The sequence below is a fragment of the Artemia sp. Qi Xiang Cuo genome, chromosome 20 (genome assembly GCF_049724085.1).
Source record: "Artemia sp. Qi Xiang Cuo chromosome 20, ASM4972408v1, whole genome shotgun sequence".
NCBI lineage: Eukaryota > Metazoa > Arthropoda > Branchiopoda > Anostraca > Artemiidae > Artemia > Artemia sp. Qi Xiang Cuo.
The window spans coordinates 5,378,599-5,406,332 of NC_142813.1; the positions used below are offsets into that span (position 1 = coordinate 5,378,599).

Below are 27,734 nucleotides of genomic sequence, written 5' to 3' on the forward strand. Positions count from 1 at the left end.
TTTATTAATTTTATACTTTTTTGAAAAGTAATTTTTACTTTTCTGATGGGGAGGCAGAAGAATACGGGCATTTAAAACTTTTGGATACAACTTCTGGCCTGATTAAATCATGTTTTCTTTTTCTTATGAATGAGTATCTGTTCGAAATAAATGCTACTGGCACAGAAAGGCATTTTTTGTCAAATAACTAAGAAAATTGAATTTTATGAGGTTTGACATCAGTGTTTCAGATGACAACGCTGTTATATCGTCCAAGTTGTATTTTGTATAGAGCCTGCTAAGCTACATTTTGATGGTTAACTAATCCTACTTGTTGATCTATTCTATGTAATTTACCATTATAATCCAACCCTATAGTATAGAACATAACGGGGCTAAAATATAGCATAAAAGATTCCATAACTGACAAGGTTAACCTAGGCTACTTGATCCCTCGTTGTGTGATCTTTCCAAACAAATTAGCCTATACCAACCAAGTCACTTGCACACTTTCTCACCTTGCCTAGTGTATGCATGTGGCCCTATTAATTCATTTCTTCATTAAATTAATGCAGTCAAAGTTTCTAGGCTAGTTATTATAGCCTATAAAACAGTTTTGTTCTCAGTTTGCAATTCATATCCATAGGTGATTACACATTTAAATTAACAAAATATTAACCTAGCCTATTTATCTAGAATTGGGGCTATAATGTCAATCCTAAAAGGCAATGTGTTTTGGAAATAAATTTTGATGAATGGGTATAAAATTTGAGGTTGTGGTAAAATTCTACTTTAGTTACTTTTGGCTATCTTGGAACAGAGTTGGGTTAGGAAAATGAAACTTTCAGGGATGGATGTACATGCTAAGGTTTGTCCTGGGAAGGTACTTTGAAGTACCTACCTCCACTCATCCCCCCTCTATATAAGGGTAAATTACTGCACATTACTAGTTGTTTTTAACTCATATTTCATCCTATATTACTATCATAAATATAAATCACTGCTTACCTTACACAACTTCTGCTTTTAAACTTGTTCATTAAAATATATTCCAAAATCCTATTTAAATCCTAAGCCATTTAATTTTCAACCCATGCTGACTTTCTTTATGGTATATCAAACCAGGTTTGTTGTGATCACACTTGCCTTATCAGACACCCTTACCCTTAAGGGTAGCAGGCACATGCCAAACAACTCTGTTGATAAGACCATTTAAACTGTATTAATTAGGGAAAGGATTTCACAAGAGAGATCAGTAAAAATAACCTAATCCTTTTTAGAGGACAAATTATGTCATGGGAAGATGTTTTTGAAATTCCCCTTCCACCCGAACTTAAAATTTTCTAAAATTCTTCTTTAGAAGCTTTTAAAAAATTTCTAAAGTACTAAATTTTAGAGTACTACAAACATCAGAATCGACTTCAGAGGACACGTTATATCACGGGAAGAGGTTTTTGAAATCACCCTTCCCCCAAAACTCAAAATTTTCTAAAATTCTACTTTAGAAGCTTTTGAAATATTTATAAAGTACTAAAATATACAGTGCTGAAAACATCAGAATCAACTTCAGAGGACACGTTATATCACGGGAAGAGGTTTTTGAAATCACCCTTCCCCCAAACTCAAATTTTTCTAAAATTATACTTTATAAGATTTTTAAATATTTCTAAGTACTAAAACAGAATAAAATAAAAGCATCAGACTTGAATACAAAGAACCAGTGACAGTCCATGAAATTTCTTCTGAACTCCCCCCTCCCCCAAAACTCAAAATTTTTCAAAATGCTACTGTAGTATCTTTTAAAATATGGTAAATATTTCTTAAGCGAGACGACATAGAGCACTCCAGAACTAAGACTAAAAGAAGACACTTTATGTCATGGGAAGATGTTTTTGAAATCTCCCGTCCCCCCAAAATCAAAATTTTCCAAAATTCTACTTTAGAAGCTTTTTAAATATTTATAAAGCACTAAGACATAGAGAGCTACAAACATCAGAATCAACTTCAGAGGACACGTTATATCACGGGAAGAGGTTTTTGAAATCACCCTTCCCCCAAACTCAAAATTTTTTAAAATTCTACTTTAGAAGCTTTTAAAATATTTCTAAAGTACTAAAAGATACAGTGCTAAAAACATCAGAATCGACTTCAGAGGACACATTATATCACGGGAAGATGTTTTTAAAATCCCCCCTCCCCCAAACTCAAAATTTTTCAAAATTCTACTTTAGAAGCTTTTAAATATTTCTAAAGCGCTACGACATAGAGAGCTACAGACATCAGAATCAAAGAAGACAATTTATGTCATGGGAAGATGTTTTTGAAATCTCCCTTCCCCCCAAACTCAAAATTTTCCAAAATTCTGCTTTAGTAGCTTTTTAAATATTTCTAAAGCACTAAGACATAGAGTGCTAAAAACATCAGAATCAACTTCAGAGGACACGTTATATCACGGGAAGAGGTTTTTGAAATCACCCTTCCCCCCAAACTCAAAATTTTTTAAAATTCTACTTTAGAAGCTTTTTAAATATTTATAAAGTACTAACACATGCAATGCTAAAAGCATCAGAATCAATTTCAGAGAACAAGTTATATCACGGGAAGATGTTTTTAAAATCACCCCTCCCCCAAAACTCCAAATTTTTCAAAATTCTACGTTAGAAGCTTTTAAATTATTTTAAATATTTCTAAAGCGCTACAACATAGAGAGCTACAGACATCAGAATCAAAGAAGACAATTTATGTCATGGGAAGATGTTTTTGAAATCTCCCTTCCCCCCAAACTCAAAATTTTCCAAAATTCTACTTTAGAAGCTTTTTAAATATTTCTAAAGCGCTAAGACAGAGAGCGCTACAACCATCAGAATCTACTTGAGAGGATACATTATGTTATGGGAAGATGTTTTTGAAATCCCCTTTCCCCCCCCAAACTCAAAATTTCCCAAAATTCTACTTTAGAAGGTTTTAAAATATTTCTAAAGCACTAAGCTATATAGTGCTAAAAATACACAATCGACTTCAGAGGATACGTTATATCATGGGAAGAGGTTTTGAAAATCCCCTTCCCCCAAACTCAAAATTTTCCAAAATTCTACTTTAGAAGCTTTTTAAATATTTCTAAAGCGCTAAGACATAGAGCGCTACAAACATCAGAATCAACTTTAGAGAATAAACTATTTTATGGGAAGATATTTTTGAAATCCCCCTTCCCCCCAAAATCTAAATTTTCCAAAATTCTACTTTAGAATCTTTTAAAATATTTCCATAGACATAGAGTGCTAAAAACATCAGAATCGACTTCAGAGGACCCGTTATATCACGGAAAGAGGTTTTTAAAATCCCCCTTCCCCCCAATCTCAAAATTTTCTAAAATTCTGCTTTAGGAGCTTTTTAAATATTTCTAAAGCACTAAGACATAGAGTGCTAAAAACATCGGAATCAACTTCAGAGGACACATTATATCACGGGAAGATGTTTTTGAAATCCACCCTCCCCCAAAACTCAAAATTTTTCAAAATTTTGAGTGTGGGTGGAAAAGTGGTTTCAACACGAGCGTAAAAAAGAATAAATTGGCCTCTGACTCTAATTCTGATGTTTGTATTGCTCTATTCATTTGTACTTAATAAATAGATAGAATGCAGTCTAAATTAGAATTTTGGTCAATGTGGTGAGGGTTATTCCAGGGGATTTTCAAACCCTCTTCCCGTAATATAGGATGTCCTGTGATGTCAATTCTGATGTTTTTAGCACTCTATCTATTAGTTCTTTATAAATATTTTAAAATCTACTACAGTATAATTTCGGTAATTTTTGAGTTTGGGGGGACGGGGGATTTCAAAAAAATCTTACCATTACATAATTTTTCCTCTTAATTTGATTCTGATGTTTGTAGCGCCCTATGTCTTAGCGCTTTTGAAATATTTAAAAAAGCTTCGAAAATAAAATTTTGGAAAATTTTGAGTTTGGGGAAGGGGGATTTCACAAACATCTACCCATAAAATAATTTGCCCTCTGAAGTTGGTTCCGATATTTGTAGTACTCTATCTATGAGTGCTTTGGAAATATTTAAAAATCTTTTAGAGCAGAAGTTTATAAAATTTTGAGTTTGGGGGACGGGGGATTTCAAAAATATCTTTCCATAACATAATTTGTCCTCTAAAGTCGATTCTGATGTTTGTAGATTCTGATGTTTTTAGCACTCTATCTATTAGTGCTTTAGAAATATTTTAAAAGCTTCTAAAATAGAATTTTGGAAAATTTTGAGTTTGGGGGGAAGGGGGATTTCAAAAACATCTTCCCATAATATAATTTATCCTCTAAAGTTGATTCTGATGTCTGTAGCGCTCTATGTCTTAGCGCTCAATGTCTTAGCGCTTTAGGACTATTGAAAAAAGCTTCGAAATTAAAATTTTGGAAAATTTTGAGTTTGGGGGAAAGGGGATTCCAAAAACATCTTCCCATAACATAATTTTTCCTCAGAAGTCGATTCCAATATTTGTAGCGCTCCATATCTTAGCGCTCTAGAAATATTGAAAAAACCTTCTAAAGTAAAATTTTGGAAAATTTTGAGTTTGGGGGAAGGGGGATTTTCAAAACCTCTTCCCGTAGCACTCTATGTTTTAGCGCTTTAGAAATATTTAAAAAGCTCCTAAATTAGAATTTTAGAAAATTTTGAGTTTGGGGAGAAGGGGGATTTTAAAAGCCTCTTCCCGTGATATAACGTGTCCTCTGAAGTCGATTCTGATGTTTTTAGCACTCTATGTCTTAGTGCTTTAGAAATATTTAATAATCGACTAAAGCAGAATTTGAGAAAAGGGGGATTTTAAAAACATCTACCCGTGATATAAGGTACCCTCTGAAGTCGATTCTGCTGTTTTTAGCACTCTATGTCTTAGCGCTTTAGAAATATTTAAAAAGCTCCTAAAGTAGAATTTTGGAAAATTTTGAGATTGAGGGGAAGGGGGATGTCAAAAATCTCTTCCCATGACATAAATTGTCTTCTAAAGTTGAGTCTGATGTATGTAGAACTCTGTCGCAGCGCTTTTGAAAAATTTAAAAAGATCATAAAGCAGACTTTTAGAAAACTTTGAGAGTGAGAGGAAGGGGGATCTTAAAAACCTCTTCCCCGTGATATAACGTGTCCTCTGAAGTCAATTCTGATGTTTTTAGCACTCTATGTCTTAGCACTTTAGAAATATTTAAAAAAGCTTCTAAAGTAGAATTTTGGAAAATTTTGAGTTTGGGGGGAAGGGAGATTTCAAAAAACATCTTCCCATGACATAAATTGTCTTCTAAAGTTGATTCTGATGTCTTTAGCACTCTATGTTTTAGCGCTTTTGAAATATTTAAAAAGCTCCTAAAGTAGAATTTCAGAAAATTTTGAGATTGGGGGGGAAGGGGGATTTTAAAAACCTCTTCCCGTGATATAACGTGTCCTCTGAAGTTGATTCTGATGTTTTTAGCACTCTATGTCTTAGCGCTTTAGAAATATTTAAAAATCCTCTAAAGTAGAATTTTGGAAAATTTTGAGTTTGGGGGAAAGGGAGATTTCAAAAACCACTTCCCATGACATAAATTGTCTTCTTAAGTTTATTCTGATGTATTTCGTGATATATGTCGGATCGCTTTGTAAATAAAAAAAATATTTTAAAACATACAAAATTAGACTATTTGAAGATATGGCGTTGGGGCGGCAGAGGGAGTTCAAAAGACTAGGCCTTTGATAGAATTGGTCCTATGATGTCGATTCTGATGTTTTTAGCAGGGTATCTGTTAGTAATTTATAAATATCTTAAAAACTTATGAATTATAATTTTAGAAAATTTTGAGTTTGGGGGGAAGGGTAACTTGAAAAAACTCTTCCCATGATATAAAGTGTCCTCTGAAGTCGAGTCCTTTGTTTTTAAAAATCTATGTCTTACTGCCTTAGAAATATTTAAAAAGCTCCTAAAGCAGAATTTTAGAAAATTTTGAGATTGGGGGAAGCATAATTTGTCCTCTAAAAAGGATTAGGTTATTTTTACTGATCTCTCTTGTGAAATCCTTTCCCTAATTAATACAGTTTAAATGGTCTTATCAACAGAGTTGTTTGGCATGTGCCTGCTACCCTTAAGGGTAGCAGGGTGCCTGATAAGGCAAGTGTGACATCACAACAAACCTGGTTTGATATACCATAAAGAAAGTCAGCATGGGTTGAAAATTAAATGGCTTAGGATTTAAATAGGATTTTGGAATATATTTTAATGAACAAGGTTAAAAGCAGAAGTTGTGTAAGGTAAGTAGTGATTTATATTTATGATAGTAATATAGGATGAAATATGAGTTAAAAACAACTAATAATGTGCAGTAATTAACCATTATATATAGGGGGGGATGAGTGGAGGGAGGTACTTCAAAGTACCTTCCCAGGACAACCCTCAGCATGTACATCCATCCCTGATAGTTTCATTTTCCTAACCCAACTCCTTTCCAAGATAGCCAAAAGTAACTAAAGTAGAATTTTACCAAGGTTGTTGTCAATTGGCCTGTTCTTTTACTCAACTTTGTGCTAAGGTCTTACATCTTGGCAAAAAACACTTAAAAGTAAAATCTTAGCAGTAAGATCTTACTTCTAATGCTATTCTTTTGCAAAGGTCTTTCATCATTCTGCTCTGATCAGCAGTCTAAGAACAATGATGAGCATCATCAAAGTTCTTGGATCATTGTTCTATGTGGCAGAAAAATGGTATCCTTCACACTTTTTTCTAACATCAGTGAGCTGTAAGATCTTAAAACAAAGATGAACAAAAAGAACAGAAATCTTTGCAAAAAGATCTTAGATATAAGATCTTGGAGCAAAAGAAAAGCCCTAATGAGTTTTCAAAGATGTCTCTTACAGTTGTTTTTTCAAGTCTCTCTTGCAGGTTGATGCTCTAGCCTTCAGAAGGCGTAGGGGTATTAGCCCAAATACTGGTTGCAGGAATTCCTGTTTTTAAAGTTAGACTTGATTATTTATCAGGGGCAAATTTCCAGTATTCTTTTTTTTGGGGGGGGGGGGGAAGAGGGGTCTATATCTTGATAGTCAAGGGGCAAGGGACATAATAATTTTTTTCTCCATGTTATTGGGGGCAACTGCCCCCCCCCCAAACAACACTCCTGTTATTTATTGTAATTCTTATTTTTTTGCAAGCCATATTTATCCTTTTTTAGCCATATCCATTGTTTCCAGTTTTAGTCATTCTTTGATTTTATTTTTTCTTGTTTGGCTCAGTCTAGTTGTTTAACTTTCTTTTTATGTTTGTTTTTAATCTACATTTTTTTTGTTGTTGGTTTATAAAAGTAATCATCATGCCAATCTGGATTTACATAGTTTTGGATTTGGTGAACATCTCCTGAAACTTTTCAATTTCATTACTTTAGCTGTTTCTGAGATATTACAGATATACTTCATTTAAAGAAGCTCTGCAATTTTTGGCAGTAGCAGACACCCATAAATTTGACAGACATATTTTGGTCAGTGGACCCTGTAATTTCAACACCAATTATTTCTCATTTGTTTTACATGTTCATTGAAGTTTTGACAGAGTAACCTATATTTTGAAAGGGCCTGTTTCTGTCTGTCAAAAATTTTGAAAAGGTTACTACAAGGTATTTGCAAAGTAAATAAATTAATTTATAGAAGCCATTATCTATGTTTGAATTTGACTAAAGGAATATTCTTAATGCACCTGGTATTCCACTACATTAAACAAGAATTTTTGTCACTTGGAACCTAGTTTTGACAATGCAATATGTGTTGCCATTTTAATTTAATTTTATCAAGAAAAAGCTAATTTGACTAGAATTAAGATAAAATCAGATGAATCCTGATGCGTTGATGCTAATCTCAACTTTTTTTTGCAATAAATAACCTAGTAACAGCAGTTTGAACATTGTATACCTGAAAAATTGTTTGGAGCTCCATTCTTGTCCAAAACAGGAAACTGACTGAATTAAATGTTTTTTTCTTATCTGGGTGTACTGGATATTGTGTCAACATTTTCTATTGTTGAAATACAGAAATGGCTTCAAGAGATGGCTCTCCAAGTCATGGCTAAACAGAGTTATTCCATTTTGTTGGGAAATTTTGACAAGGGTTCCAAAATTGTGCTGTTGAATCATTTGTACCTTTTCCCTACTCTTTTGAAATATAGTGATTGGTGCCATCACAATTGTTACTGTGCCCCCTCCCCTTATGGGACCTGATATTGCCCATGACTTTAGGGTAAAACCCTATATACTCAGGCAAATATTTTGATCAAGAGGTATTTTTTCCTAAACAGGGACAATAGGCTCCTAATCTTGGACTACTTTATGTGAATGACTATAGGTCTAGATAATTAGGAGTAGGCTAGTTGGGATTGGTTGACTGTACAAATATATAAACAAATAGACAATAAACAAAATATTTGTGCTTCTAGTGGAGGTTTTCTTTGAATTGGCATTGTGAAACAGCTGTTGATGAGAACTACGTACAAAAAATAGTGCTAAACCACAAAATCAGCAAACTTTATGGTAAAATTCTGGTTGGAGCTACTTTTGTAGCTTTTGTAGCTAGAAATGGGTTAGGTTAGAAAAATGAAAATTTCAGGGATGGGTATACAGACAAATGTATGCCCTAAGAAAGTATTTTGAAGTACCTACCCTCACTCCTTCTCATTGTAGAGGCATTGACTTTTAATGACCTGTAAAAATCTTTGTGTTATAAAACTAAAACCTTGCAAAAGAGATCTTCTTCTTAAATGAAGTAAAAGAAAACTGTTTTCAGCTCCACAACTTTGCTAAATTCCAATTATGAAAGGTTTTAAAGAACTGCAAATACATTTCTTAAATTTAGATAAAAACCCATTGATATGGCTTAAAATTTTACTCAAAGGCTGTTCTTTTGCTCATCATTGTGCTAAGATCTTAAACCTTTGATAAAATTCTATTTTAACTACTTTTTGCTATCTCAGAAAGGATTCAGGTTAGAAAATAAAACTTTTAGTGGTACTTGTACACCACACAGTCAGGTGCTTCATTTAATAAGAACCTGTTTCTTTGATGATCAATCCCAATTAAACATCACAAAATATTATGAAAATATGCTTTAGAAACAAATTTAGGCTATATATTGGCACATTAGGGGGGTTAACGTAAAGTATAACAGCCCTGCATGCAAAATCTGTTAGATATGATTATTCTGCATATTATGAAGTAAGAATTGTTTTCTAGCTTCAAACTGTCCAAATACTTTACCCCAACCCCCCAATGTGCAAATATATAGCCCAAATTATATGTTTCCCATATATTCTCTTGCAAATGTCTTTTATCATTCTGTTCTGATCAGTAGTCTAAGAACAATGATGAGTATATCATCAAATTTTTTTTCATGATTGTTCTATTTGGCAGGGAAATTTGATTTTAACCAGAATGCTATAAATAACTATAGGCTATCTGCCTTATCTCTTACTCAAATTTATTTAAATTAAATCTTAACTCATAAATTCATTGACAAAATTATGTTCCAGTAAGCTGTTCTTCATACCTTTACCTATATTATGACTTTCTATGACTTAACCTATTCTATGTCTTCCATGATGTAAAATAAAGTCATAAGTTTATTTTATGACCTTCTAGCGCTAAAACTTAATTTTAAAAACAGCTGTTAGAGTCAAGAAGGTGTTGCAACTATTTCCAATCAAGGGTTGCTTTAGTAGAAGTATAGTTGAGTAGCTTTTCACAAATTTGAATATGGATAGCCTATAGTATATGGCAAGAATTGAAAAATTTTTCAATTCTGTTTAGCTTTTTCAGCTTTAGCTTTTAGCTTTAGCTTTTTCAATTTTCAATTCAACCAATAAATTTTTAGCTAAAAGCAACTTCAAAGTATAATAATCACTGTGGTCATAAATGCATCATATCAAGCCCCTCCCCCGCACCTCCAATGGGAACAAACTCAGCTCTAAGTCACACATAAGTGTACTGATATTGTCTATTTTTCAAATGGCTTTGTTAGTACAATTTTTTGATGTATCACTTATTTACCTATTGGTTTCTGCCCTAGTCCTACAGTGTTTCTTCTGAACATTTCTCACTTATTTCCCCATCCAATTTTTTTTTTAGACACTTGCCTTAGATCCTCATGTGCTTCTAGTGGTGCTTAGGGTATCACGAAATTACTCTTGGTACTAATGTGTTATTCTGACCACACTCAAGAAGTGAAGTTAGGTTAATCCTAATGAAATATACCAAAATATGATGAAAATAAAATACTCTAGCAACAAAATTATGGAAACTACAACATAGAATTATGGAAAGCAGGCTTCCCAGAACGCATTACTACCTAACTTGACCAACTCTATATATTAAATATTTAATTAAAACATGCCTGCACAGTAGTCTATCCCACTTATGCTAAGCTGATTATCTGAGGGTGCACACAGTCTGTCTTCAGGCTTGGTACAGCCAGTACATCACCCAAGTTGGGTTGTAAAGTTGCACAAATATTCCAGGGGAGCCAAGTTTCATATGCATGGATGATGTATCTCCATTTGTAGTATTTAATCACATTTCTGATTAATAGTTGCAATGTCAGTTCTCTTCCAGTCTTGTTTCTGGCCTACTGTGTTCAATGGAGGTTAAAGATACAGTGCTAGCAAGTGTCTTCTAACTGCAGTATCTTGTCTCTAACCATTGGCTCAAGTACCATTTGTCTGAGCTGTAACATATAGAAAGGAAATGCTAATAGTAAAAGAATGTCCAATTTCCTAGTTATGAACAATACTTTTTATTTCTTTCTTCAAGTAATTTTCTATTACTTGAATGGCTATAGTTTTGTTAACTTCTCATCACCACTTTCTCATGGTAATTCCATTTAAGGAATAAAAGTTGCTTTCTGACAGTTAATTGTCATGTGGCATCAAGTTGCAAAATATCTGGGGGAGGGGGGGGGGTGATAACCAGTTAGCTATGCCAAAATAGAAAATAGCTATGAAATATAAACAAGAAGGCATATTTCAAAGTCTAGGGGGGGGGAATTGCCCCCTGCCCATAATTGGCACCCCTGTGGGACGCAAAAGATTTATAAATGGTTTTGTTGAAATAAATTTATTGAACACAGTTAGTTTGTTCTGTTGTTATTTCAATATTCTGGTAAACTTTTTTGGATGTATGTCTGACAATTTATCAATATAACAAAAACTCATAGCCAAATTGTATCCCTTGAAAAATATCTCATTTGCAAAAAGTAGAGAATTTTATTTCCTCAAATGTTATTGTCTTTTTCTCTGCTATTCAGTGTAATATGTGGCTAATTTGTAATACCATTTGAACATAACTCTAGATTTTGACAGAGTGTCAAAATCTAGAGAGAACTCTAGAGTGTAATATAATAATAATAATAATAATAATATAGATTTATTACCTGCCAAAACTGTAAAAGATACAATGGGCGGCAGAGTATAAAAAAGTGAAAAAAATGCAAAAAGAAAAAAAAAAGACAAACAACAAAGTACGGTTTAACACGAATATATACAATGAAATGGGTCCTCAACATCGACATTCAAATAACACATTCAACTCAAGTCTGTCCCTGAAGAGTTACCCAAGGATGACCTAGAGTCATGAACTTTTTATGAAAACTCGCTACTCTGGCAGGAACTGCCAAGGCAGGGTCTATCAATCGAAATCTACTGATCAAATACCGGTTTTTGGACCATGGTGGTATTCCAAGCAGATACTCAGCATATTCAAAGTAAACCGTGTACAACTTTTTCTTCTCTGTCTGTGTGAAGCAACTCCAAAACGGAGAGATGTAGAGAAAGCTCGGTAAAACAAATGCATTATACAATCGGGCTAAAATATCACGACTAAATCTCGCCTTGCTCAGGACAAGCTTTCCATATGCAGAACGAACTTTTCTAAGGGCATCAGCGAATATGTGGCTAATTTGTAATACTATTTGAACATAACTCTAGATTTTGACAAGTATAATGAATTATGAATATAATATAATGTTGTTTTATAATATAATTATGCCTAATGTTGTTTTAAAGACTTATGAATATAATGTTGTTTATTATAATCATTTTATGACATATTGTGGTGGAGTATGGACTCACTGTAATTACATTTTTTTTTGCATAGATACAGTTGTGAAAGAAGGTTAAAAAAATCTATATCTAGGCTACATTTTTGCTGTTTCTGATAAAATTAGGATATTCCAATCAAGCACTAAATTTGCTTGTCTTCTGTTATGGAAGTGGATCAGTTTCAAAGTATTTTGTGTAAATTTTAGTATATGATATTTCAGGGGAACAATTAAATTTAAACAAACACTCTTTCTGATGAATGTAAAGTGCGGAAAATAAATGAAAGTGATCTTGTGCATGATCAAGTGATCAGTGATCATGTGCATGATCATGTGCAAGTGATCAGTCCTATTCATTAAGCTCTAGTTTTGTAAATAGTAAAATTGGGTATCGTACAGTAATTTTACAGACCCTCGTAAGATTAACAATTTACATATTTTACTGGTATTTCACGTATTTTATATATGACATATTTCACAGCCCCTTGTAGTTAACATTGTGCAAAACTACCCAAATGCTGGAAGAAACAGGTCTAGATATGATATTGTTATTTTACTGGTAATTATGCGACTACTACTAGTACTGCTGCAACTAATACCACTAAGAATACCACAACTGAAAAAATAAAAAAAAAATACTTCGCAAACATTCCTTTTATTGACCAATAAAAAAAAACCATATAATTTAATAATGAACAGAAATTAATTGGAAAAAAATTATTAAGAAAATAAGTTTTTAGAGAAAAGTAAAGAGTTACAAAGTAAGAAGTTTTAAAGAGTTAAGAGCTAAGACAAGCAGAAATAAATTTAAATAGTATAATTTTAAATAAATCTAAATAAATAATATTAGTAATTTAAATAGTATAAATTTAAATATTATAATTAAATAGCATAATTGATTACTATTATTAAATAAATAGTAGTTCAAGTGTAAAACGAACATACATCACTATCAATAAATAAGTGAAACCTAAACGGATAGATCAATAATTAGTAATGTTTGACTACAATGGCCACTACTTCCATGATTACTGCTGCAACAACTAGTACTATTGGGAGTGATGCTATTTCTAAGACTACTATTACAGTCGCTGCTAAAACTACTGCTACTATTACAGATAGGCCTTCTATGACTACTACCCTTTCTGCTGCGACTACTACCACTAAAATTACTACAACTGAGAAATATTAAAAAAATAATTCACAAATATTCCTTTTATTAACCAATAAAAAAAACTGTAATTAAAAATGAACAGAAATTAATTTGAAATTTTTTTTATTCAGAACAGAAGTTTTTAGAGAAAAGTAAAGAGTTACAGAGTAAAGACTTAATATTAAACCTAAGACGAACAGAACAACCTTTTTAGTCGTAGTGTATCTTTAGTCAGCTTGGCATTAATGTTTGGGATTACTTCCTTCGTTTCCTTGTCTCCCTCCAGATGATCAAAAAGACAATATTTGCATACTACCAGTACTACTATTGTCACACTACTCAATTTGCAATTTTGAGGGGAAATTTGAACTTTATCAAATGATACTATGTGCATGTACATTGTCAAAAGAGCGTATGTCACTAATTGATTTGGGTACTAAGTTGGAACTTTGAGAGAATACTTAAAGGGGAAGATCATCTTTCCAAAAGGCAGCATCTGCTCGCTAATACTAGTGCTACTATCACTGCCACGTTTACTACTACTACTACTACTCCTACTACTATTTCAACTACAACTTCTGTTGCATCTACTTGTAAGGCTAAGAGCGTTGAGATGAAAATTTCATGAAGTATAGGCTGTAAACATATAGGTTATCAAAAGGACATTTCAGCTTTGTGATAACAATGGTTAATTGTATTTGTTGAAACTTCCAGAACTTGATGAGAGAGACGTTCAACTGACCAAAAGGCAATACGTTAATTCTAAAAGGCCTACTGATATTACTATTAACACTACTACTAGTAATACCAATATTACTACTATGACTACTGTTACAATTATGCCTAATGGTATGAAGGTGAAATTTTCAAGGAATTTTGAGGGGGAGCATTAATTGAATCATAACACGACATATTTATGCAAGTTGTCAAAAGGGCGTAACAGCAATATCTTAGGAACAGATTGGTGTGTGAAGTTGAAACTAACAGGGCTTGTTGTGGGGGATGTTGAACTAACCCAAAGGAAATATTTGCATTCTAATACTACTGCTTCTACTCGTACTACTACTGCTGCTACTACTATTACTACTACTCCTACTGCTGACACTAAAGCTAAGGCCAATACTTTTAATTTTACTTTACTACTTTTACTGCTGCTATTAAAACTAAGGATATTAAGGTGAAATACTTTGGAATGTATTGAAACTGTGTCGAACTACATTGAAACAATCTAATTTATAGTTATATGTTGGTTTGGTCAAATCTCCATGTAATGTCATAAATTAGATTTTTTTTAAGACCACACTGCTTTTCTATGACGAATTAATAAACGTGCAAATGCAGTCGTGATATCCAGACTTTTGTGTCCGTTTTCACTGTCTAATAAATGGGCTCATCCCCATTTGAGCGTTAGTTTGTTCGTCATCGAAAGTTTGTACGGTATGGTCCATACACTGAAAACCAAAACCGAAAACCGAACTTAAGGCACTACGTCAAAAAACGTCGTAGACCAATCAAGTATATGACTATAAATTAAACTTACATTTAGGGAAAATTAAAGAAGAAAATTTACAACTCAAAACTTTGGATAGGCCCAGTTATTGAATTATAATATGCTGTATAATATGCAGTGATTGTCATTAGCAGACATACTAAAGCATTAATAAAATATATACAGTGTTTATGTGGTCGAAATATCTTTTGTATTTGTTTTCATTACTAATAAATGTACTAATTCCCACTTGAACGTTTATTTGTTCGTCACAGAAAGGTAGTGTGGCCTTGGAAAAAAACACCTAATTCTATTTTTGCGTCTAAAATATGCTTTGATATTCCACACAGTGTCTGAAAAGTCACCAATGTTTGCTTTAAAAGTTGCATTTGGGTAAATATTTTCCATATTTTCGAGGACAATCGAATCAAAAGGAGACTAATTGACGGAAATAGAGCCCTATTATAATAGAGAAATTAAATTGAAAATGCATTTATTCTATGAATTGTATTTGTTCTTATAACTTTCTTTAATTTTTATTTGTCCTCTTTGGCCCTTGTTGATGTCTTAAAAAAGCACAGTGTTAGAGGTAAAAATCATATTCAGTGAAACGTAGACAACACTCTGACCGTTAGAAGTTTAGCCAGGGATAAGCCCCACTCTTGTTTCCAAGCGTTGACTAGTATATGTTTCCTTAATTTTTGTGTTATAACTTTTCGAGATGCACATGGTTGTTTCTCGGCGAGGATTTATTTCAATTAATCAAACAGTTTGTGGTAACGAACTGTAAGTAAGGAGCGACCCAGCTCAATAGTAACGGAAACTCTAAAAAACGGATAGATACCAATAGATACATCAAAAGAATCCGATTTTAATGCTGATTTCAAATATATAAGTTTCACCAAGTTTGGTTTTACCCATCAAAAGTTACGCGCCTGAAAAAAATTGCCTGATTTTAGAAAAAAGGGGAAAAACTCCCTAAAAGTAAAAAAACCTTCATGAAAATCATACGATCGGCTTCAGCGTATTAGAGAGCCCTACTGTATAGGTTTCAAGCTCACATCTGCAAAAATGTGGAATTTTGTATTTTTTGCCAGGAGAAAGATCACGGATGCGTGTTTAGGCCTACTTGTTTTTTGTTTTTTCCCCCAGCGGTGATCTTATCGACCCAGTGGTCCTAGAATATCGAGGGAGGGCTCATTCGCACGGAAATTAAAAGTTCTAGTGCCCTTTTCAAGTGACCAAAAAATGGAGGGCGACTAGGCCCCCTCCCACGCTCATTTTTTTTCCATAGTCACCTGACCAAAATTTTGAGATAGCCATTCTATTCAACATGGTCGAAAATATACTAAATATGTCTTTTTGGATGACTTAATCCCCCAAAACCCTGGGGGGAGGGCTGAAAGTTATGAACTTTACCCAATGTTTACATATAGTATTGGTTATTGGGAAGTATACAGACGTTTTCAGGAGGATGTTTTCTGGTAGTGGGGGGGGGGGGGCGGGGGTTATTTGGGAGGATCATGCCATGGAGGACGTTTTCAGGGAGGAAGGGACATTGTTATGAAGGGGGCGCCGGGTTTCCCAGCATTATTTAAAAAACGATCAGGAATTAAATAAAAAAAAAGTTTTTCAACTGAAAGTAAGGAGCAACATCAAAGCTTAAACCGAACAGAAATTATTACGTATATGATTGGGTTCGCCCCCTAGTCATTCCTCGCTCTTTACGCCAAAGATTTTTAGTACTTTCGTAAGAGCTATTTATTCTATTTAACGGTCTTTGTGATTAAGGAGTCATTTTTAAAGAATTGGAACAACATTCGAACTTTAGCGTAAAGAGCGTGGTATTGAATAGGGGGTGAACCTTTAATAAACGCATTAAAATATATAAATATAGAAGTTCGTTACGTAAGTTAATTCGTAAGTTACGTATATTTATTACTAATAAAAACGTTCGTGAATAAGATTTAACAACTTTCGAGAAAGCCATTTAACCAAATAAAAGTAAAATTGATATGCATATTTTGTTTTAATTATTCATGTACAGTGAGCCAAAATCAAAACCTGCATTAATTCAAAAACGTTCAAAAATTAAATAGAAGAAACAAATTTTTTTTAACTGAAAGTAAGGAGCAACATTAAAACTTAAAACGAACAGAAATTATTCCCTATATGAAAGGGGCTGTCCCCTCCTCAACACCTCCCTCTTTACGCTAAAGTTAGACTCTTTCTCACAACGCTATTTTTTAAAGAAAAAAAACTTTAGCGTAAAGAGCAAGGCGTTGAGGAGGGGACGCCCCTTTCATATACGGAATGATTTCTGTTCGTTTTAAGTTTTAATTTGCTCCTTACTTTCAGTTACAAAAAAATTTGTTTTTTTTCATTTAATCACAAAAAAGATGAAGTGGTTTCAGCCATCCAGTAAGCTGCCTCACGATGACGCTCATAAAATTAACTTTGGTAAATTCTTAGATTCTGTAAGTCTTGCTAGGAAAAATGGAAATTGTTTGTACATCACTTTACTAGTAATAATACTTTCATAATAACTTATTGGTAGAATTTGAAGTAACTTATCTGAACCAAATTCCAAAGAATTTGTAGTGAGTTTGAACACTAGTGCATTAAAGAGTTAGTTCCTTACTAGAGTATCTCAGATGTGATTTTTTTTAAATTCTCTCCACATCTTTTCACTTAGGTTAAACCATGATGCATAAAGATCGCAATGCTGTTGACGAGTTTTTTGGGAAAGATGTATATCCATTTGAAGAAATGCCAAGGTATGGAAGTTGTCATATGAAATATCTTCTGGAGTTTAAAGAAGACTGTTTGTACTGTAAAGCTTCAAAGAATCCAGTTCCTAAACTTCAAGATTTATCATTAAGGGTATTGGCAAAATCTAAGGTGGAATCTTTGTGTGATATTCCACTCTCATTGTGCAATAGATTAATGCTAATATGCCTTGAAAGGCAATTTGAAACGCATGAAAGGCGTCGTTTAAAATTGGAAATGCAAATTTATAATATGCTAAGAAACTGGCCTGTTTGTTGCATCTCTCTTCATGAAATTTTATCTGATCATGTTTGCGAGTGTTTTGGCGTGCTTAAACGAATGAATTATGCATGCTATATATTTTATTCTTTTATAGACCTGATTTTACGAAAAGAGCATTTTCCAGTGAAAGTAATTGACCTGAGAGGAGTAATTTTACCGATCTGTAATCATGATTGTTCTCACCAGATTATCGAAGGTTTTCTGGAAAGAATATCAAAGGCTAGAGCTGTAAATTGTGACATTGACAGAGAAATTATATTAGACTTTATGATTGAACATTGTGAATGTACACACAGCTTCACAGCTGCAGAGTGCAACAACTGCCTTGTTGATATCCTTAAGAATAACCCAAGGGTTAATAATGAAAGTGGTTGCAAGCTCCAGCTCAATTTCGGCTATTTGGGAATTAGGGGAAACCCTCACGGGCTCTTACTAAGGGATGCTACATCAAAACTTGAGAGTTTTGGCATACATAATGAACAATCGCTCTTGGATCAGTTAGTAGTGACAGAGATGAAATTGGAACTTCCCAATTACCAGAACCTGGTCGCTGTTAGCTTTGGCTCTTCTGGTCTTCTTAAATGCGGCATTTCTTCACTGTCAATATCTGGGGCTCTCGGAAATCTTCCACAGTTGCGGTCCTTAGATTTGAGTTTGAATCATATAAAATGCTTACAATCTTTATTATGGTTACTAAAGAATCCCTTATTATCCTTGCGCCTTCGTAATTGCAGATTGAATTCTAAAGACCTGATTTACTTAATGAATTCAGTTCATTCTAAATCTCTGCTAGAGCTTGATATCAGTGGTAGCTCTTTTAATGATGAAGTGGATTTAGGAACCTTTTTATCTGTTTTTAACTTGCAGCTTGTTGTACTTGAAGCTAACAATCTAGATTTATATGATCAGCCCCCAGATCTTTGTGCAATATTACAAAGGTTTGCTGCTTTGCGCTATATATCCCTTCGGCAATATCCCTTTAAGATTGAAGAGCTAATCTCTGTTATGAAAGTTCTTTGCGGCTCAAAAAATATGAAGACTCTACGTTTGTGTTCTAATGATGTCCTCTGCTTCGGTGGCGAAACGGTTAATAATGTTGAAAGAATTTTCCAACAACATAATGGCCTGCTTGCAATTACTGAAGATAAGGATATATTTTGTATCTTTTCCGGTTGATTGAATACTTTGGCACTTCCTTTTACCTCATTTACACTAGGCTATAATATTGATAAAAGTCTTCTGAAATTAAGTTTAGTATGCTATGTAAGTCTGAAGTTTTTTTTTAATTTGTTTTCAATTGATTGTAATGAGCGCACGAATATTGCTATTTCTCTCTTGATATAAATATAAAAAACAGAGAAGGTTCTCAACAAGTGAAAGTAACAGCTGTGTTTTACCTATGGTTAGTTGCTCTGCCAGATCAACCAACTAAAAATCATACTTAAAGTCCTTTTTCTGACCTAACCCAAAATGTTTGAGTTAAGCTATTTTACTGTATTTTTATATTGTCAGTTTTTTTTCTCCAGATTTTGTGTTTTGGAAGATACGAAGACCAGAATATGCCAAGATACTCTTAAGAATATCTTTAAGGCCAATTAATAAGCATCATTAATAAAGAGACAATGAGACATAATTCTATATGTATTAAGAAATAATTCAATTTTAAAATTTTTCATCCAGGGATTTTTATCTTGTGGTAAAATTGATTTTTATAATATACCAACATGCTTTATCTAAAACTGCTATCAATACTAAAAAAAAAGTTGCCCAAAGGAAAAATTTGGCATATATCTCAGATTATTAACACTAAGTAACTTTAGCTGGTCCTTATTTCTTGTGTTCGAATGAACTGAACTTGAATAAACAGCCCTTCTGGAGCTTGTAGAGTGAATTACTGTTGGCTAAATAAATTAATTGTTATATTTAATTCAACCGGAAAGAAAACAAATAGTGTCTGTGAAGCAAAATGTTTGAGGATTATTACTGATGAGCATTTACAATGGTAGGGACATACTTATATCATATCAATAAAATTATATTCCTTGGCATGCTTGACAACATTAAACAATTGGAAACAGAAAAATAAAACTTCAAAGTAGTTTATTTCTGTGTGTTTTACGAAAAGATGTAATCAAGACTTGTATTTTATGAAAATACGTAAAGAGGTGTATTTTACGTAAATCACAAAATCAAAAGACGGTAAGTGTGTTTTACGAAAAAATGTATATTTTATGTACATCACGAAATCAATAGACGGTAAGTGCACTGAATTTTTTGAATTATTTGTAATATCTCGGGGATGGCGTGAGGGTTCGATTTACAATTGTCAAAACTTGTGGGGGCCTTAAAGTACCTGACATTTTGACATATGTCAAAGACCACAATTTTTGCACCCAGGTAATCGAAATAATGTATTTGTAATATATCATGAAAGGTTTTGGGGGCAAATTTGATACTTAGGTACTACTGGGGGAAGGAATGGAAAGTTGGAGCGAAGTCATATTAAAGTTTTCGTCCACCATTCCGAATTTGCCAAAGCTGAGAAATAATGCCTGATTTTACAAAAAGCTTAAGTAATTAAATTGGATTGCAATCTCTGTTGGCAATGTAGTTTACGTTCTACATATAGCTAGTTAGCTATCTAGTTATAGTTATAGCTAACTAGTATAGTCATATGGCTAGTTCGTTTTGCATAAATTGCTGAAATGACAATATGTCATCTGATAAATTTTTAGGTTCATGGTCCCTGTTAAAGTTTTCGTATGCTTTTTCTCTGCAGTCCAGTGATTTTAATTTTTTTAATGTATGACTGAAAATTTTCCATTGCTAGATAGCTGAGATTCAGTCCTTCTATTAAGCTACATTTTTCAAATTTTTTCTAAATTGTTCTTTATATTAAAAAAAATGCTGTAAGCATGCTGTAGGATTCCCTACAGCCAAACTGTCTCTGAAAGTTTAACCGATACCTCAGTCGTTAAATAAAACAAGGTGGATGTATAGAAATAGGTTATCTCTAGCATTTTTACTCATAGATGGGGGGGGGGTAGAAAATCATAGAAGGGTTTCTTCTAGCATTACCGAAGCCGTAAATATATATATAATAGACTGTGCCCTATCGTTGATGCCTATTAAAACATTAATTGACTGTTAATAACATTAAAAAAAGATTCAAACCTTCCATGTTAAATGGACGTCTTGCAGCATAATGCCCTTTGAATTACAGATGGAAGTATATGTGTGTGTGTCATTAAGACATAAATACATATACTTCCATGACTCACGACCATACTGCTAAGTTTGAGAATGAAATTATAACCGAATTAAAGAATCTAAAACAAAATGGCATAATCACCCCACAATTGTATAATAAATTTCTTCCCCGAGGTAGCTTTTGCCCAAAGTTTTATGGTTTACCGAAATTACATAAGCAAGGTATTCCCTTAAGGCCAATTGTAGCATGTACGAAAACCCCATGCTTCCAATATTAGAAAGTGGTTATATACCGCCTTCAAACCTTTGCTTTATTTCCAAAAGTTGTACATATCTAATTCGGTAGATTTAGTAGAAAAACTTAAAAGTGCAAGCATTTCAGAAAATACAGTAGTAAGTAGTTTTGAAATAGTTTCTATGTACACAAATATTTATGTAGCAATATCTGAGCAGTTATTAAAAAATAAAATAGAAGAAAACTATCATTTAATTAAAGATTCAAGAAAAGGAATAGATTGCAAGGTTTTAATGTCCATAGTCAAAATTTGTAATAAGTATTCAATGTATTTTCAGTTCCGTAATTCTTTTTATCAACAAAAAAAATGGTTTCCCTATGGGAGCACCACTATCCGGGTTATTACACCTTGAAAATTGGCCCTTAAATTCATATTTTTAAAACATGTCTGTTGGGGGCGTTATATGAATGATGTAATATCACTCTGGAATTATGGGGAAAATGAACTTAGGGGCTCACCCCCACAAGTGAAAAGAGGTGTTGTTACATCTCTTGTCGATCGTGCCCTAAACATTTGCTCTGAATCTCACATCACACGTTACATTTGGAACTAGATATTCAGAACTAGATCATATAAGGCTAGCAGACAGGTTTTCTAGGGTCATGTGCCAAGCCGGACATGTTTCAGAGTTAATAATAAACAGGTTAGTAACCTGTAGCTTATAGCTATCAGGGATCTCGTCCTGTATTGCTTACATTATTAGAGGTGTCAAGGGTATCTCAGTTGGATAAAGGCAACTCAATTTGGTATGAATGATCTTAATTGATGATTTGAATAATAGGATGAAACAGAGGACAGTAAAATTCTTTTTTTTTAAATTTGATCATATGGAAGTAGTAAAAGGATTAAAATCGATTACCAACTACAGGTAAGTCTGAGGGGTTGGTAAGTACAGAAGTCAATTGATTTAAGTACACTCATACTTCTGAAATTTTCATCGCTTACCAGTTAAGGTAAGTCTGAGAGGATGGCAAGTTAATATAAATTTAATATCGCAATTTAATATAAAATTGGAATAGCATCATTGATATCAACGTATGGAAACGGTTACTGCTGAAAAGGTGATCATGCGACAAGGTGATCATAAGAACATCTTATTTTATGAATGATATTTGGTTTTTTAATAAAGTTGGGCTTTAGTTTTCGGAAGTAAGAATATCTACATTCAAAATACATCTGATTCTATTAATAATATATGATTTTTTAATAAAGTTGGGTTTCCGTTTTCAGAAATAAGAACATCCACGTTTAAAATACATCTGATTTTATTAACAATATTTGATTTTTTTTAGATAAAGTTGGGTTATAGTTTTCAGAAATAGGGACATCCACGTTTAAAATACATCTGATTTTATTAATAATATTTGATTTTTCAAAGAAGTTGGGTTTTAGATCTCAAAAATAAGAACATCCAGGTTTAAAATAATCTGATTTTATTAATAATATTTGATTTTTTTAATAAAGTTGAGTTCTAGTTTTCAAAAATAGGAACATCCACGTTTAAAATACATGTGATTTTATTAATGATATTTGATTTTTTAATAAAGTAGGGTTTTAGTTTTTAGAAATAAAAACATCCAAGTTTAAAATACATCTGATTTTATTAATAATATTTGATTCTTTTTTAAAATAAAGTTGGATTTCAGTTTTCAAAAAACAGAACATCCAAGTTTGAAATACATCCAATTTTATTAATAATATTTGATTTTTTAATAAAGTTGGGTTTAAGTTCTCAGAAATAAGAACATCCACGTTTAAAATACATCTGTTTCTATTAATAATATTTGATTTTTAATAAAGTTGGGTTTCCGTTTACATAAATAAGAACATTCACGTTTAAAATACATCTGATTTTATTAATAATATTCGATTTTTTTTAAATAAAGTTGGGTTTTAGTTTTCAGAAATAAGGACATCCACGTTTTAAATACATTTGATTTTATTAATAATATTTGATTTTTCAAAGAAGTTGGGTTTTAGATCTCAAAAATAAGAACATCCAGGTTTAAAATAATCTGATTTTATTAATAATATTTGATTTTTTTAATGAAGTTGAGTTCTAGTTTTCAAAAATAGGAACATCCACGTTTAAAATACATGTGATTTTATTAATGATATTTGATTTTTTAATAAAGTAGGGTTTTAGTTTTTAGAAATAAAAACATCCAAGTTTAAAATACATCTGATTTTATTAATAATATGTGATTCTTTTTAAAATAAAGTTGGATTTCAGTTTTCAGAAAACAGAACATCCAAGTTTGAAATACATCCGATTTTATTAATAATATTTTTTTTTGATAAAGTTGTGTTTTAGTTTTCAGAAATAATAACATTCACTTTTAAAATAACTGATTTTATTAATAATATTCGATATTTTTTTAAATAAGGCTGGGATTTAGTTTACATAAATATGAACCTTCAAGTTTAAAATAAATCTGATTTTATTAATAAGATTCAATTTTAATAAAGTTGGATTTCAATTTTCAGAAGATAGAACTTCCGCGTTTAAAATACATCTGATTCTATTAATAATATTTGATTTTCTCTGATTTTAAAAATAATATTTGATTTCTTGATAAAGTTGGGTTATAGTTTTCAGAAATAAGAACAGACGTTTAAAATACATCGTACTTTATTAATAATATTTGATTTTCTAATAAAGTTTTTTTTCGGAAATAAGAACATCCACGTTTAATTTAAACCTGATTTTATTAATAATATTTGATTTTTTAATAAAGTTAGGTTTTAGTTCTCAGAAATAACATCCATGTTTATAATAAATCTGATTTTATTAATAATATTTGCTCTTTTTTAATAAAGTTGGGTTTTAGTTTTCAGAAATAAGACCATACACGTCTAAAATACATATGACTTTATTAACAATATTTGATTTTTTAATAAAGTTGGGTTTTAGTTTTCAGAAATAAGACCATCCACATTTAAAGTACATCTGATTTTATTAATAGTATTTTATTTTTTCAAAAAAATAAAGTTGGGTTTTAGTTTTCAGAAATAAGAACATCCACGTTTAAAATACTTCTGATTTTATTATTAATATTTGATTTTTTAATAAAGTTGGCTTTTTAATTTTCTGAAATAATAACATCCACGTTTAAAATACATCTGATTTTGTTAATAATATTTAATTTTCTAATAAAGTTGGGTTTTAGTACTCGGATATAAGAACATCCATATTTTTTTTGACTTTTTGCAAACCCCAATACTAAGCAGTACTTTTCAAAAGACATTATTCTATCATTACCATCACAGGCCCGTCATATCGTCATTTAGAATATCATTTCCATCATACAGGTGTCATATCTTCACTTCGAACAGACGTTACTTTATTAATTTTGACTTTTTAGCATACTCCAATACTAAGCAATACTTTTCAAAGGACATTATTCTATCATTTGCCTCACAGGGCTGTCATATCATCACTTAGAATAGATATTATTTTATTAATTTGGAGTTTATGCATACTGTTGGGGTTCCACCCCTGTTTCTTTTCCTTTCAGATAAATGACCTTTTTTCGTTCTTATTACATTTGCTTAGATTTACCTATTGTATAATTTTAATGACAATTTAAAAGTCTCGTTGCTAAGCTATAGTTGTGTTGCAATAAGTAAGCTTTGAAGTAAATTCTATTTTTGTACTTCCTGGTTTGAGTCATTGAATAATAGGGCTGGAAAGGTAAAATTGGTTTTGAATAGGGATTGAGATGATTGGCTGGGCCAAGCGAAGGTCCACCCCTATGAACATTGCTGTAAAGATTATTATTTTAGAATTAGTCTACTTTGAGACCCCGTATAGGGAGTCTGTAATAGGAATTTATAGATGTGTTTATTGTGACCGTTTGTAAGAATACAAGCAACGTATTTTCTAGAAAACTATGTACTAGTTTCCGTAACTCAGGTAGGGTAGGAATAGAATTACGAGATACCGTCATTATTATATTGACAGGGGATTTGTTACATCCAACGAGAGAGTTAGTGATTTTCTAGCCGTAACCCAAGGCGGGTACATTTGGCTTTAGAAAGTGGCCATTTGACCACTCGATCGCGTTATACCATCATACCCTGGGACAGGGTATACTGTAAATAGGGTAGTACCAAACCCGATATTTGCAGAACCGGTGTGGTAGACGCGGCATCACATTATATTTCGGGGCCGGGGCTGTCCCCTCCGATAAGTGGTGACACCCGTATTTTACCACGCCAGTGGCGTTGTGGCCTTCCGGTATAACACTGGTGGCTAAATACCACGAACATTGGTGCCAGCAGTAAATATCAACCCGAACATGGGTGGCAGCAAGAAAAGATCCTATCAGTAAACCTGATAGTAAAAGAAGTCCGCGTTTGCGAAGAGACAAGTAATTTAGCCTACAGGAGTAGCATATTGTAATTACATATAGAGAGAAAAAAAATACAGAATCAATTAATAGATTTATGAAGATCTATTATGGGCCGTGCCTTGTTAGATCATAATTGAAAAATTTACGAATCAATATATCGCGCAACTAATTAGTGTGCAAAAATATAAGACTAATCGACACGCAACAATTTTTCGCGAGAGACCGAAAGTTACATGGATAATCGAATTTTCATTTAGACTGAAGAGGTATTTTGAAGTTAACGGAATTTTGAAATAATGTCGGACAGAGATAAGATTAACTCAATACCAAGAAGCCGAGTGCGAGTGAAGCCCATAGAAAAAGTAGGAAAATAGATAGAAAGGCTAATATGGAGGCCATTGAGAGAGAGCACCGAGAATATAAGAAAAAAATGCAGGTTGAGAAAGATGAAATTATAAAGAATAGAAAAGAGGACGAAAGGGCTAGAGTAGCCTATAAAGAAAGAGACAGGGGGAAAAAGAAACGTAGAAATGAAGCAGAAAGAGGAGACAAGGCCCTATTGGAGGCTTTTGAGAGGGATCAACCGAAAAATTTCCGGGTTCCGGATGTATGGAGACCAACTAACCTTAAAAAGGCGAAAAGTATACACCTCTACTTTACATAAAATAGTAGAAGAGAAAATAGAGGAGGAAAGACAAGAACGTATAGAGGCTGAAAGAAAAGCCAGAGAGCTAAAAGAGGAGGAAGCTAGGAAACAAACAGAGAAAGATAAAAGAGAAAGGAAAAAAAACAAGCCCGTAGGGAGGCCGATACAAAATTTTACCAGATATTGCAAAAATAATTGACAGACTAATGAAAACTCGTTGGGGAAATTCACAAAGTGACGTTCTATTACAAGTTACTTATAGATCGTCGGAAAGCCATAATAATTTGTCTAAGGATCAATTGCGAGAAAATGGAAATTACCGAACATTAAACACTTTTACGAGAAAATAAACAACTTCGCTGACTACGGGGGGAGGTGCACCACCCTGTCGGAAAAACGAAATACTTGATACGAGTGTTCAAAATGTTGATTATCCACAAAAATGGGATACAGAAGTTAAAAGACCACAAAATATTGAAAATAAGACGCACGAGAATGACTTTTCGGGAAAATTTCCAGAAAATGGAAAACTAGAGAACACTTTTAATGAATATGAGACGCTAACAAGTACAGGCCAAAAGGAAGCGCTGATTGTACCAGAGAATAAGGAGACGAAATTTATTGTACGCGCTTTTCCTCGGAAAGTTCGAGAAATTTTAGTACAATGTTGGAGTTCAGTTCCCATTTGATGACGAAATAATTTGTTTCTGCGGTAAGAATAAAGAAAACTAAAAGACAGAAAAGAGATATTAAAAGGAGCTACAATGAAGTAATGCAGTCAAAGATTGTAGATACTGGAGTCCAAATCAGATTTAACGATGATTTATTATTTTGCTCGAAGGACAAAATTGAGAAAAGTGAAAAAGAACAAATAAATGCAAAAAAGAGACAAAATTTGGAGATTCAGCCTGAAAGGGCGAAACATAAAAAAACGTTGGATGGGCTGTGCCTTGATAACATAAATAATAGGGAGAAAAATAAAATGTTGGATGGGCTATGCCTTGATAAAATAAATAATAGGGGGGAAAAAGAGGTCCAAGACCCATAGGGAATAAAACAAGATGGTTACAAAAAAGAGAGGAATGACCTACAACGGGTTGGGGGAAAGTTGGGAGATATTGAATGTCGAGTAGGATTGGAAAAACTTGGAATGGAATCTGAGATTAGTATTATCAATTCGTAAGATATGTTGATCCTTTATGAGTGGGAGGATTCCCTTGGGGAAGATCCCCTGCGGGACGTCGCGAAAGATAGCCCTTTTCCTCAATGCACAACTGGCGGACAAGTTGTAATCCCTTTACAGAGATTTTGCCACTCTGATCTGGAGTCCTTGGGGGATACTCTCTCCCAGTCACTTCATACTTCACCTAAACCTTTGTCCAGTAACCCTATTCATAGTTGTTATTCTTCATGGGAACCGACAATTATTTCCGGCAAATTGTAGTCAGTGGGAGATGTATCCAAGTT

The 27,734-nt window shown here is 32.9% G+C and overlaps 1 protein-coding gene across 3 annotated transcripts; it reads left to right on the forward strand.

Moving 5' to 3' along the window:
• The first annotated feature begins 260 nt into the window (after nt 1-260).
• On the forward strand, nt 261-19,794 carry LOC148939798 (uncharacterized). 3 transcript variants are annotated; one of them, XM_089105899.1, is made up of 2 exons: nt 261-327; nt 17,405-19,794. In XM_089105899.1, the coding sequence occupies exon 2, from the start codon at nt 17,413-17,415 to the stop codon at nt 18,934-18,936; it is 1,524 nt and encodes a 507-aa protein (XP_088962025.1). In that variant the 5' UTR covers nt 261-327; nt 17,405-17,412; the 3' UTR covers nt 18,937-19,794. The 3 variants fall into 3 exon arrangements, with proteins under 3 accessions (XP_088962025.1, XP_088962027.1, XP_088962026.1); XM_089105901.1 differs by having other exon boundaries at nt 263-295; XM_089105900.1 differs by lacking the exon at nt 261-327 and adding an exon at nt 572-625.
• The last annotated feature ends 7,940 nt before the right edge of the window (nt 19,795-27,734 follow it).